The sequence below is a fragment of the Eptatretus burgeri genome, chromosome 15, assembly GCF_056783735.1.
Source record: "Eptatretus burgeri isolate ZD-2024b chromosome 15, Ebu_testis_v1, whole genome shotgun sequence".
Classification (NCBI taxonomy): Eukaryota; Metazoa; Chordata; class Myxini; order Myxiniformes; family Myxinidae; genus Eptatretus; species Eptatretus burgeri.
In genome coordinates this window covers 39,908,586-39,922,984 of record NC_140975.1, presented here as the reverse complement: position 1 = coordinate 39,922,984, position 14,399 = coordinate 39,908,586, and the positions used below count along the sequence as shown (strand labels likewise).

At 46.4% G+C, this 14,399-nt stretch overlaps 1 protein-coding gene across 1 annotated transcript; it reads right to left on the bottom strand.

The window, feature by feature from the left end:
* Window positions 1-934: 934 nt before the first annotated feature.
* Window positions 935-3,999, bottom strand: LOC147011994 (vitelline membrane outer layer protein 1-like). The gene is made up of 3 exons (XM_085857995.1): window positions 3,684-3,999; window positions 2,118-2,227; window positions 935-1,331 (listed from the first exon to the last, which is right to left on the bottom strand). Exons 1-3 carry the CDS (start codon window positions 3,876-3,878, stop codon window positions 1,034-1,036), a joined length of 603 nt encoding a protein of 200 aa, XP_085714121.1. The 5' UTR covers window positions 3,879-3,999; the 3' UTR covers window positions 935-1,033.
* Window positions 4,000-14,399: the final 10,400 nt, after the last annotated feature.

Genomic DNA, 14,399 nt, shown 5'->3' with positions numbered 1-14,399 from the left:
ATCTGAGTTCAGGGATTTAAATTAAACTTGGTACAAGTATGTATCATGATGTGGGCAAAGGAATATCTGGTGACGTCACAGAGTGCCCTTCTTGTTTGGCAGGATGTCATAATGGACACAAACAACAGGCATGAATAAGTTATGTAATGTGCTGGATCGGGTGATGTAATCGACACTGCGGTAAATGGTGGTAGAACCGGAATTAATTTATTTATATAACTTTCACAATTTTTATTTTATTTTAATTTAATTAAACTGTGTACTTGAACACTGTAATACACAAATTGCCCATCATATTACTTCCATGCACCTCCTGTTTCACAGTACGTCAATTTAAACAAAGGCTTGCTGGGTGATGTATTACGGTGGTGTTTGGGACTGCTTCTGGACTACTTCAATCGCACTAAACTTTGGGATTCTTTTGAACGATCATTGAAATCATCATTTTATTAAAATTGAAGGAACACTTCATGGTGGGGGTATCGTGTTCTGTGAACTCTCTCGCTGAGCATTGCAAGTGGGAGACAGGTCCAAACCTAACGTCAATATTATTGGCAACGATTATGAAGAGATTTGCACAAATATGTTCTGAAGGACACAATTCTTTACCATCCTCTAACAAATACTGGCAGTCGGGACACCAGTTTAACGAACATCAAAGGGATGGCACACATATTGATGAATCACCCTGCCTGTGAAATAATGGGATGATAGTTGATAGCTGAGTCGGGATCCAAACCCTGGCTAGACAGTTTAGAGGCGAGTGTGCATACCTCCAGCTTGGTCATCCTTTCACGTCCTGGAATGTGGTAAGGGGCATCTATTTATTATGTGTGCACGAGGAATGTTAGAGCGTTGTTTATGGAGGGAAGAGGAAAAGAGTAAATATTCCACCATATTGATATGTCATGAATATATGGTGTCTGAAAAGGAATGCAGGACACACTATTTTGTGTATTTGTCTTTACATCAGACTTACAGCATGAGAACATTACTTCCAGTTCTCTTTGTTCTTTCTTCTTCACACCATCATTCATTCACAGCAGTAAAACTGGACATCATTAAGTGCTGTGTCATCTCTGATACCAAGCCATTTTTCTATTTTAGTGCGCAGACCACAAATCGCCTTTTTCCCACAATCTTCACTCCAAGATCCAAATTCACCATCGGTTGTGCCCCGTCCTACAAGCACAGAGTTATCTGAGCATTTGAAGTCAATGTTGTTGGCAGCGGTGTCATCTCTAAAAGCACCTTGTGGGGCTTGGACTCGCAGGCGGAATGCCGACAGGTGACCACGCAGACACCATTGAGGCTGTGTCCAGGAACCCCAGCTGCACAACACACAGGATACAAGGACAATGTTGTGGTGTTAATCCAATTGATAATAATAAAACACTCTGTCATCAGTTTTAGTCGTGAGCACATCTTTTAGCGTTTCGACCCCCAAGGTGTCCTTCGTGAAGAACAGGCAAGATAGAGTTATCAACGGCATCCTGAACAAATTACAAAATACTGCTCTAACTTAAAGGGGGCACTGCATCAGCGGCACAGGTGCTCCCCCAGCAATTTCTGACATAATACATACGGAATAAACAGCGACGTGGAGAAACCGCAGTGATGATTGAACGATCAGGATTAATTTATTTGATTATAATTATTTGTTCAATATTCGTTGACGTCAGACAATCATTCATTGACCTTCATCCACACCTATGAACATCACATGAGCAGAAATTGCTGACGAAATCAGTATCATTTGAAAGACTTCTATGAATCGGTCTTCGCTATTTTCTCGTTATTTTCTCGATTCAAAACGTTTTCCATGAATTATGATAAAAAAACAAGTCAAATAATGTAAATTATCCTCATGATTTACGATGTGAGAACACAGCCCTGTAACATCCCGAGTCACTCACTCTTGTTTCGTTGTATTGTATCATATATCTCATGTTTCCCTCTCCCCGTTATTACCCCACGCACCCCCACCATGAAGCGTTATTACCCCACGCACCCCCACCATGAAGCGTTATTACCCCATGAAGCGAAAAGCACTCCCACCCCCATCAAACACCTCCACCACACCGAAAGCAACAATAAGTTTGAAAAAGTGTACGTACTCTCCAGAATCTGACTTGATGTTGGAAAACTCTTTTCTTTCTGACGTGCAGATCAAGGTGATACCATTGAGAGCAGTGTCATCATGGAAAAAACCTTGGTCGGGATGTACCTTGGAAGAGAAAGAGAGACAATAAGACCCACATGTGTATAATCACATATACCATGTACATTTGTCCATAGTTTTCTCAAGTCCTTGCATTACATGTAAAAGTACAGTCTGATGATGTGATTGTCCTGCATGTGATTTATTCACAAGCTCCATCCACGATGAGTGTTAGATTCATGTCAATAGAAAAACTTTAATTAAATATATAAAAGTAATTAACTTGACTAGGTGTAGTTTGCTCACACCAAGGTACATCGCTGTGTCAAGTTACAGCTATCAGGTAGAAATTGGTTCTGAAGATCTGTAGCACTTAATGGAAGAAGTTAAACTAATACCGACAGACAGGACACCCAGTTTAACTTCCATCCCATGGACGGCACACACAATGATGAATCACCCTGCCTGTAAAACACCGGGACAGCAGTTTGTAGCTGGGTCGGGATTCAAACCCAAGCTAGACAGCGAGATGTGAGTGTGCGTACCTCTCGGCCATCCTATCAGCCCAATGTGTAGTGAAGGGACACACTCAAAATGCCATGATTTTTCATAGCTGTAAACCGACTTGTTCATCATTTCCTTGCTACATCGTTTTTCTCCATCCATACAATTCCTGACGAGGGGAAATAACCGAACGTGACCACTTGGGTAGAAGACCATGCGGTTGAAGACCAGACGAAACACACCCTGCTAAAAATTATATTCGTCTCCGACTCAAGATGTTTTTAAATTTACTCTTACAGATCTCAATCATACTCACTCTATTCTTGGATATTGCCAAATTCACTCCAACAAATCGTGTGAGAGCAGCGTTCGAGTCCTGACAACATGAAAATACGCAGAAACTACAACTACACTACCAACCTACAACTATGCTGCCAACATTCAACTGTCCGACCAACCAACAGATATACTCCCAACCTATAACTATACTCTCAACCTTTAACGATACTACCAACCTACATCCATCCATCCATCCATTGGGACGATTCTCTGTGCAGAGCGTTGGTGCTGCCGAAGCAGTCTCCTTGGCAATTGGACACAATTCTGGACAGGTTGCCACTCCGACACAGTTATACCAGCAAGCTGGCACTCATTTTGCAAACCTCAGAAAGATGACAGGCAGAGTCAACCCCTCCTTGTTTTAATTAAACAGCAGATTGGGATTTGAACTCGGGATCCTGGGATCCCAAGCCCACCACCCTAACCATCAAGCCAACACCAAGCATACCAACCTACAACTATACTACGAACCTATAAATATACAATGAATGTATTACTATTTTTGGAGTATATAACTGTACTATGAACCTGGAAGTATACTCCGAACCTATAACTATTTTACGAACCTATAACTACACCATGAACCTGGAACTATACTCCGAACCTTTAGGTATACGATGAACCTATAACGCTCCAAGAAAGCCTGGTTCATTAAAAGAATAGGAATAAGAAAGCCCACCTTGAGCATGAACCCACTGGCCTTTGAACCAAATGGACACCGATCTACAAAACGCCAAGTGCCCCATTTGCCACCGTTGCTGACTGAAATCATGCGTGTTCGACGACGGTCCACCTGCAGTGTTCGGGTGGCATCACACAAGAGTGCGAGAGAAAGAAACAGCAGGAAAGACACAGAATGGGAAGTCCTGGCCATCTGTGGTGAACAGGTTGGAGTGGGATCGGTAAGAAGAAATTGATGCTCCGCCGACTCAAGACGCAGCCTTTCGCAAGCTCGATCCCGGGTATCTCACAATTACCACCCACCGTCTGCTCATGCTTTTAAGTCTGTTGCCCCCACCACACGGCCCTTGCATATCGCGCCCTCCCCTTTCACTCACCATGAGCCTGCAGGTACGTTGGGTGGAGCAACGCCCCCTCCCACTTGTCTCTTTGGAACGGTCCTCCACCTTTCTTGAGCTGGTGAGAGCATGGTTTCCCCACACAGAATCACACTTCGTGGTCTACCCAAACGCATATGAAGGACAGACTACAGGTTAGAACATGAAATGAGGTTTTAAAGGGATGGTGGTTTTGGACACACACATTGTGGAGGGTGAATGATGTCTGTCTACAGTTAAAGTGATGCGCATCTAATTAATCACTGTTGATTTGTACACTCATGTGACACAGCGAGACCGCATTGAATAGGACAACCTCTCTACAAAGTGTGTACATTACCTGTAATGGGTTCGATGAGATCCAGATGATGTTTGGAGCATAACCCTTTCATCGGAGCAAAATAGGGATCAAGTGAAGTCGAGTCCAAAACGTGCACAGTAATGTCCACACAATGTCCACAATTCTGGAGTACACCTTCTGGGTAGTCTTTATGCCGGCGATCCGGCACACACAAAACTTTACATGAAAAAAATGAAATTCCATTAAAAGTGAAACGTACATCGGAAAGAAAACCTTCGATCTCATTCCACGTTTCTCCTCCAAAGAATGAACAAAAAGTGGATTTTGACTCATTTTGTTTTGTTCCCTTCAGGTAAAGGAAATATAAAAAAGAGAAATGACCCACAACATTGGTCTCTGCAAGACAAGGCCATGATGGAAGGCAAGTGTCAACAGATGCAGCCTACTCCAGATAGTTGGATCCAGAAGATGTGCTGAGGGTTGCCATTATCCATTCGGATGAAGGAATGTTTGAACATTCCAACCGAGGTTAGTCGCCGGAGCTCAATGACAAGTAATGTACACAACTAAGAAATAAAAGGAAGAAGAAAAAGAAAATTCATGAGGGAACAGACACTAGATCAGTTTTTTGTTCCATCCAGTTTTCCTTTCCCCTTCTTGCGATGTTTGAGCTTTATATTCACCTTGTTCACCCCTGATGTCCTCCTCCTCTTGATGTCATCCTTCCCCTTATCCATTCTGCCTCCAAACATCCCTAGATGCCGCTGTTGGTGTGTATCCCACATTTTGGTCTCTTCTGTGTTCGAGAGAGAGAGAGAGAGAGAGAGAGAGAGAGAGAGAGAGAGAGAGAGAGAGAGAGAGAGAAAGAGAGAGAGAGAGAGAGAGAGAGAGAGAGAGAGAGAGAGAGAGAGAGAGAGAGAGAGAGAGAGAGAGAGAGAGAGAGAGAGAGAGAGAGAGAGAGAGAGAGAGAGAGAGAGAGAGAGAGAGAGAGAGAGAGAGAGACTTTTTTTTTACTTTTATATCCTTTTCTTACAAAAAAGTATAAAGGGTAAAAATTCAATTAAACAAAGCAAGGGATTAAATACAAGAGTGGAAAAAAGAAGAGAAGAAACCAATTCAATTTTCAAGTAATCGATAAAGCATTGATAACAGTTTATACACAAGGAACACCCCCAAAAAATACATTAGAGAGAGGAGAAGATGATAAGAAGAGAGAAGCAACACAGGCTCCACACGTACCGCCAGAGACTGAGCAACAGCCCCTTGCGTTTGCACGTGCGTGCCGAGAGAGAGAGAGAGAGAGAGAGAGAGAGAGAGAGAGAGAGAGAGAGAGAGAGAGAGAGAGAGAGAGAGAGAGAGAGAGAGAGAGAGAGGTATGAGGCATTTCGACGCTGGGAATCTTTTGTCGCTTCAGCGCACGATCTGTAGATGCCGAGAATGCCCAGGAAGAGCAGTTTGCACACCTGCACACGTGGAGAGTTTGAATCTTGGATAGGCGAAGCTGCCTTGGTCAGAGATTTTTAATCAGTTTTACTTTTTATAAAAAACACATTTGGTGACATCCATTGATTAACAAATATTGTGCCCCAAACAGGTTCAACTATCTAAATAACAGAGGATGTCGAAATAGGATGATAATGTCAACAACAACAAGGAATATTGTCGAGGAAGGTATGCATTGCAGAAAAGTTAGCACATTGCAGATAGTTAACCACACAGGAAGGTATGCAATGCAGAAAAGTTAGCACATTGCAGATAGGTAACCACACAGGAAAATATGCATTGCAAAAAAGTTAGCACATTGCAGATAGGTAACCACACAGGAAGGTATGCATTGCAGAAAAGTTAGCACATGATGATGAAAGAGAATGGCACAATCTTGAATGTCTTCCTCAAAGTTATGCGACACAAAAAAATGAAATACCAATTTGCCAGAATAAAATTTTATTACCAACAAACAGCAAAGAATGTGCAAAAAGTTTGTGATGTGTCAAACTTTCGATAAAACAAACACAACAAGAAGGGCACTCGGTAGAACACAACACAATGCCTGATCCACAAAAGCATATCGGGCCCATTACATTTTTGAAATATCATGCTAATAGGGATGTTAGGGCATTATAGGGACTGTTTGGTTCAGATTCTTCCAAAATCACTAAATTTGGCCCATATGTCGCCCATGCCATACTTTTTCGATTTTTGACGGGTGCCAGGACGGGCGCCCCCCGGGGCCGCCATATTGGCGAAATCCAATTATGGCCGCCATCCGGGTTCGAGGTCAATTGTAGTTAAAAAACCAAAAGGGCAAGAATCATGAATAATACCACTTTTTAGGGGTTTTCGGGGTTGGCGAATCTGATTCTGATTTTATTTCAACGATTTGAGGTCAAGGTCACCCTAAAGGTCATTTTGGGGGTCAAACCCGGCGTTTTTCGGGCATCATTTCAAAAATGGCCTGCCTACGGCCACTATGTCCTCCCTGGGTTATCAATCAAAAGAACCCGTTAATCATTTAGAAAATAAGACTTGAATGTTTTTAATTTTGAATGTTTTTAATTTTGACTCATAATGTCATAAACTGTTTGTTTCATTTTTAAGATAATACCAAGTCTGTGAGCGTCGACGTGTCCAGCAGCGGCGGTGCTGCATGATGCCATTCGGAGCTGTGACATCTACCCTATCTCACGAGACTATCCTATCTCTGTTCTTGTGTGTTCAGGAGTGGATCCAGAACCTGCGACTCAGCCTGCTATCGTGTCACCATGATGATGAGACGAAAGTTCATCGCGACGACGAGCCTACATAATATGAGTCTCGAACTATGTCCTCCACCAAAATTATGAATTGGGGACTCTTGTCTTTGTCAATCGAGCAAAACTGGAGAAGCCTTGCAAACTCCTAAGGAGGAGGGACTTGTATCACTTGAGAGAGATCTCAAAGACTTCAATGCTATCAATGCAAATAATCTTCCTTCTGGTATCAATGTCACGAATAGTCAGTTGAATGGTGATCAGTGGTCGTATGGCAGCTTAGCTGCCAGGTTAGCTATCATTTCTTGAAGCGCGACTGTGTCGCTGATGCAGTGCCCTTCTACCAGTACACACACTGGAACTGGTACTCATTTCGCCGACCTCAGAAGGATGACAGGCTGAGTCAACCTCCTGGTGTATTAATTCAGCGGCCGACGGGGCTTGAACTCAAGACCCTCAGATCCCAAGCCGCCACCCTAACAACTGAGCCAACACCAGGCTTCAGTCATTTGAATGATGGCTGAGGTATTGCAGCAACTCTTAAATCGCATAAGGCTAGGTGTCACAAAACTTGCAGGAGTTATTGTAGTAGTTCTCGTGTCAAACGGGCGAGAGAGAATCCAGACAAAGAAGCTGGCTCTCAGAATAGTCAGGAGCCTTTTGACGGCTCCTTCCCCCTTAACTGCCTCATGGCTCCAGTCAACGAGGAGATGAGTAGGTTCTTCAAAGTAGTATTCTGGGGCCCGTCAGCTCTTCGTGGACGTGAGAAGATCGGTGGCAACGCAAATCTGGATGCGCAGGAGAAGATCGCATGCAACATCTCACAACTGCTCATCCACAATACTAGTAAGGGTACGCACCATGCAGTCAAGACGTCTGCAGTATGGCACAACAAGGAGCGAGAAACCCCCTTCCCCATGTATCGTGGCCTCAAGCTGCACGGACACACATGGGACAAAAACAGATTTGGGATTGACCAAGAACAGGGTATCTCGGTATCGTACAATCGTCTCATGAAAGTGAAGCAAGATGTTGCGCGCGCGGTGTGTGCTCGCCATGCTCAGGATGGGGTGGTGGTACCCACCAACAACCGTCTGAAGGTCTTCACCACCCACAATGTGGATAATTTAGATAGTAAAGCTCAGGGCAACTTCTCACTGGACGAGTTCCACGGATATGTCCTGAGCGTACATAGCGGCGTTTTGTCAGCAGATGTTATTCCCGAAGTACTTTAATAAAAATTGTTCCTGAATAATTTTTGTTAAATTTTTAGTAGTACCACATTTGATCTTTGACCTTTGAACCCAAAATGGGGTGACCATGACCTGAAATCATCAAAATGAGATCAGAATCAGATTCCCTGACCCCGAAAACCCCCAAAAAGTGGCATTATTCATGATTCTAGCCCTTTTGATATATTTTTAACTACGATTGACCTCTAACCCGAATGGCGGCCATAATTGGATTTCGCCAATAAGGCGGCCCCAGGGGGGGGGCGTCTTGGCGCCCGTCTAAAATCGAAAAAGTATGGTATGGGCAACATATGGGCCAAATTTGGTGCTTTTGGAAGAGTCTGAACCAAAAAAATCCCTAACATCCTTGACTATAAGTATTGTTTTTGGCCCTATCTCTCAATGGCGAAGAATCACATTAGAAATTAAAAAAAAATTCTCGAATCTGGATGTGGATTCAGATCTTCCCCAAAATCGAATCTACTCGTCCTGGTCACACACTCAACCTGTTCATCAAGTTTCGTCGAATCCATCCACAACTTTTTGAGATATCCTGCACAAAAACAGACAGACAAACAAACAGACAGAAGGGTGAAAACAAAACCTCCTTCCACCTTTGGTGGCAGAGGTAATAAACGTTTGTAGTACTACCTGGGCTGGGAGGATGACCTCGTGGTGTGCACACTCACTTCTGAGCTGTCCAGCCTGCGTTTGAATCCTGATGCAGCTATAAACTGTCATCCCAGTGTTTCACAGGCAGAGTGATTCATCAATGTGTGCCTTCTCTCGGATGAACATTAAACCTGGTATCGCGTCTGCTGGCATTAGTTCGTGTGGTTAAAGATCCCGTGGGATTCTTCAGGAAGAGTAGGCAAGCTATCGCCAGCACCCTGAAAAAATTCAAAATTCCTGCCCTAACCTACAGCAGGCACTGCATCAGCAGCACTGTCATCCATCAATCCATCCATTGGGACCATACTCTGTGCAGAGCATTGTTCCTGCCGAATCAGTCTCCTGGGCTATTGGACACAATCCTGGACGGGTCACCATTCCGACACAGGACACCAGCAAGCTGGCACTCATTTTGCCGACCTCGGAAGGATGACAGGCAGAGTCAACCCCACCTGGTATTAATTCAACACCGAGCAGGATTTGAATTCAGAATCCAAGGATCCCAAACCCACCACCCGAACCATTAAGCCAACACCAGGCACAGCACTGTCATATCCCTGTAAGAACTGATGCTAACACATGTCTATGTGCTGTGTACGACTGGCAAAGTCTACTACTATTACTACTACTACTACTACTACTATGATGACGACTACTATGACTATGACTACTACTGCTACTACTACTACGACCACCACTACTACTACTCCTATTACGATTACTACTACGAGTTGCCTTTATTTTTGCTGCTCCTCAAGTTGCTTCAACTGTTCATCATGATAGTCATCTTACTCCGGTTCTATGACTATTTTTGTTTTGCTTTGGTCATCTGAACCGAGTTGGTTCATTTGTTTTATTTTCTTTTCGGGTTTCGGTTGTTTAATTAGACCTTTTTGTGATGAGGCCTAGCTGCGAGCCGCGGACGTGCCCAACTTGGGCTAGTTTGCCACGCCCGACATGTGGCGTTATAGATATATTATTGTTTTGAATTCCTTCTGTTTTGTGTTTTTTGACCCTTTTACTGTGGTACGTAGCACAAGATTGTAATTGAGCTGAGTATTGTTTGCTTCAAACGAATTTCTGTGAAAACATCGTTTTTCAACATTTGGTTTCCTTCAGGTTAATTACACTTTCCTTTATTCCATGAGCAAAACATTTTGAACAGTTTTGTTTGCAAAAGATATTGTTGCGGCTGGGGTTCTGGGTGCGAAGACCACGAGGGAGGGAAGCCATCTCGGGTTCCCACCAGACTCCTCGGAATCGCAGGCCGTTGCACACGGATAACTCCGTGCCGTGGCGGGGCGCCAACCGACCGCAAACGCCAATAACTCAACCATGTGATTTAGGGTCCTCCGTCTGAATCGGTTACCTAATTATAATCACGTGACCCAATTACCGGGGGACACGCCCTCGGTACGCCTTGTCGGAACCGGGTCACCTTCCCGGGTCAGATGCAGCCGAGCACCACTGCCAAGGACATACCGCTAAAAGAACGGATCGTTGGGAATAAATTCCCGGCTAGGCTAGGATACGGTCAGGTCAGGTCAGGTATGGGAGCATGTGCCAGAACAGCGCGTCGCTGCGTCCACTTTCCGCCGGTACTCCAGGGGCCTCCGTCTGGCCATCCCCCAGGCAGATGCCAGGCCCATCCCCATCTCCTTGAGATGATGGTCAACCTGTTGCAACCATGAGGCACGTGGTCGGCCCACTGGCCTCCTCCACTCATGAGACTCCCTTGCTGAGAGAATCTGGTGAGCAGGATCAGCGTCAGGAAAACGAGCCACATGTCCATACAGCCGCAACTGACGCTCACGGACTATGCAGGTAACAAATCTCATCCGAGTCTCTCTCAGCAACCGCTCGTTGGACACAAAATCCGACCAGCGATAGCCAAGGATTCTCCGAAGACACCTGGTACCAAAGGAATTAAGTCTCCGTCTCAGATCCTTGGTCAGAGTCCAAGTCTCGCACCCATAGAGCAAGACTGGAAGTACCAAGGACCTGAAGACTCGGACTTTCGTCCTCCCACACAGGTACCGGCAGCGCCACACCCCATGATCCAGTGAATCCATGACTCCCCAGGCCCGACCCAGACGTCTATTGACCTCTGACTCGCAGCCAGCAGAGACATGAATATCACTGCCAAGGTAAGTGAATCTCTCCACGACCTCAACATCCACACCACAAACAGACACAGACAGGACAGCAGCATCCAAGATGTCACCGAAAGCCTGGATCTTAGTTTTGACCCAAGAAACCCGAAGTCCCAACGGCTCCGACTCCTCATTCAACACCTCGAGGGCCCCCACGAGGATGTCTAAAGTCTCCGCAAAGATGACTGCATCATCTGCAAAATCAAGGTCCGAGATCTTGACATTCCCAAACGATGCACCGCAACTTGATCTCTCCGACATCCTCCCTAAAATCCAGTCCATACAAGTGCTGAAAAGTGTGGGGGCAAGTACACAACCCTGACGAACTCCAGTAACAACTGGAAATAAGTCAGAGATGGTACCACCACACTTCACAGCACTCTCAGTACCAGAGTAGAGTTCAGACATCAGATCGATCAGTTTTGGTGGCACCCCACGAAGACCAAGAATCCTCCAGAGGACATCCCGATTCACTGAATCGAACGCTTTACAGAGATCAACATAGGCTGCAAGCAGCCCCTGCCGAAACTCTCGTCTGCGTTCGGTGAGGACACGAAGTGCAAGGATACGGTCAATCGTTGACCTCTTTGGTGTAAAGCCTGACTGCTCTGGACGCTGGTGCTCAAGCAGATGGTGGCGAACCCTATCAAGAATTATCCGAGCAAAGACCTTGCCCGGCACTGAGAGCAGCGTCACCCCTCGGTAGTTGTTGCAGTCTTGGCGATCACCCTTCCCTTTCCAGAGAGGGGCAATAAGGCCCCTCCTCCAGTCAGTTGGGATGATGCCTGTGTTCCAGGCCGTGCACAAAACTGCATGCAACGACACGAGTGCAGCATTTCCACCAGCCTTGAGAAGTTCGGCATGGATGCCACAGATCCCTGGAGCTTTGCCCCGTTTCAACTGGTTCACCGCAGCCCGTGTTTCCACAAGCGAAGGTGGACCACAGTTTATTCGAGGGTCAGCAACAGGGATTGTAACACCCTTGACGTCCACCTCGACAGCTGGGGGATCAGCCCGGTACAACCGCTCAAAGTAACCGGCCCAGCGGGCCTTCACTTCAGACTCCTCTGTCAAGAGCCTACCACTCTCTGCTCGAACTGCAGTGCTCCGAGGGATGGGCTTGGATGAACGTAATGCGCGAATTCCCCTGTAAGCGGGACGAGAATCACCTGTCCACAGGTGATGCTCTACCCCCTCACAGATTCCTCGCACATAGGCCTCCTTGTCCACCCTCAGTGCACGTACAGTTTTACGCCTCAGCTCCCTGAACAGCTCAGCTCTGCCATTCAGCCTGGCCCTGCGACTCTGCTCAATGGTATCCAGTGTCCCTTGAGAGACAAAATTCTTCTTTGCCCTGCGGTGAGCTCCAAGGCATCCACCGGCAACATCAAGGACGGTAGTCTTGAAGGCGTTCCACAACTCTTCAGGACCCCCCAAAGCACCCAGACCCCCCAAGTGTCCACTCAGCCTGTTCGCAAACTCCTCAGCTACTCTCTCATCCCTGAGCTTGGCAACATCCAGCCTAGGCTGGGATGGTACCATTCTCCAGGACTTAAGTTGCAGCTTTAGAGTTGCTACAACAAGCCTGTGGTCAGTATTGAGGAACTGAGCACTCCGGTAGACCCTGCAGTTCTGGATCATCCTCCAACGACCGTCAATGAGGACATGGTCAATCTCCTTTGCCACACCGCCAGCGTGGGAATACCAAGTCCAGCAATGAGCTTGTGGGCGCTGAAACCATGAACCAGCCACCCTAAGTCCATGACTTCTTGCAAAGTCAAGGAACTTAGTGCTATTCTGGTTCATAGTTCCTGACCCATGGGGACCAACACACACCTCATAACCATCCCTATCAGTTCCAGTCGATGCATTGAAATCCCCCAAGACTAGAAGTGTATCTTGTCTGGGGCACTGATCAACCACAGACTCGAGTGTGGCGTAGAATGCATCCTTCACGGTGAGATCACTCGCCTCAGTCGGAGCATAAACAGAGACCAGGGAAATGACGCCTAAGGAGTGACGAATCCTTAATCTCATAATACGCTCGTTGACCGGTGTTACCTCAATTATCATTGGGGTCAGCTTATTGGACACAGCTACAGCAACTCCTTGGGTATGGTAACCATCAGAGCGACCAGACCAATAGTAGGTGTAACCACCCGCCATTATCTCGCCGCAATCCGGTCTCCGAACCTCAGAGAGAGCTGCAATCCCGATGTCCAAACGCTTGAGCTCAGATGATAACAGAGACAGGTGATCATCCTCTCTTAGGGATAGGACATTCCAGGCACCCACCCGAAGGGACCGCCTCAGGTTAACCCAAGGAGACCGCCGTCTGGTGGACGACACCTCAGCACCACTCCGACACACTCTCCCTCAATCTGACCCAGGGATGTTACCCCGTGGTTTCCCTCCTATCATCAAAGATTGGGGGTCCCGAAGGATACGGACTGTGCTGGATCAATGAAAGAAAAGACAAAAACGAGCTGGGAACATTTCCACACGATCATTTATTAACAGGCAGACGAGGAAAAATATGTGGCATCGTGAATGTAGTTTATTGTTGTGTGTAAACAGAGATAGGAAGAAATGTTTGGTGTGTCAACAAAACAAGCAACTTACTAAAGCAGACGCAGGAGCAGACTTATCCCGATATAATTCTTCTGCAATTTTAACTTAAGCGAGGACAGGCGCCATGATGCACACACACACACACACACACACACACACACACACACACACACACACACACACACACACACACACACACGATGAAGAAGAGATAATGAGCAAAAAGGAGAGGAGATGAGGTGAACGGGCTTGTAATAGGTTGCACAATTGATTGACCGCGCCACCCAGTACGTTTTGGGGGGATGATTTGCTGAACGATCCCTCCTTGATAGATGGCGTGACGTCTCCTGCTTGGCTACGGTGCCGGCAAAGTGTCTGGACGATCCAGATAATGGGCGCGACCGTCAGGCGTGATGGAGGGACTTTGGGTGGAGCCAGTGGCGAATGGGTGGAGGAGGCGGAGTCAAGAGCGAGTGGGCGGAGTGGCAGCAGCAGGTGGAGTCAGGCAGGTGGGTGAAGGAGGAGAAGATGGCGTGAAGCAGGCGCATGCAGAGACCGATCCAAAACCAGGCAAGGAAGATGAGGATGACCATGATGACTACTCTGGATGGCTTTGCGATACGTCATTTATAGGCCCTGTAGTGCAGGATGGGACGCC

Bases quoted from the DNA above. Each gene is read 5' to 3' on its own strand.
- LOC147011994 (XM_085857995.1), bottom strand. From the start codon at position 3,878: ATGGCCAGGACTTCCCATTCTGTGTCTTTCCTGCTGTTTCTTTCTCTC. The intron at 2,228-3,683 runs GTGGGCTTTCTT...TTCTCTTCCAAG, and splicing joins CCAGTGGGTTCATGCTCAAG to GTACATCCCGACCAAGGTTT. The intron at 1,332-2,117 runs GTACGTACACTT...TGTGTTGTGCAG, and splicing joins ATCAAGTCAGATTCTGGAGA to CTGGGGTTCCTGGACACAGC.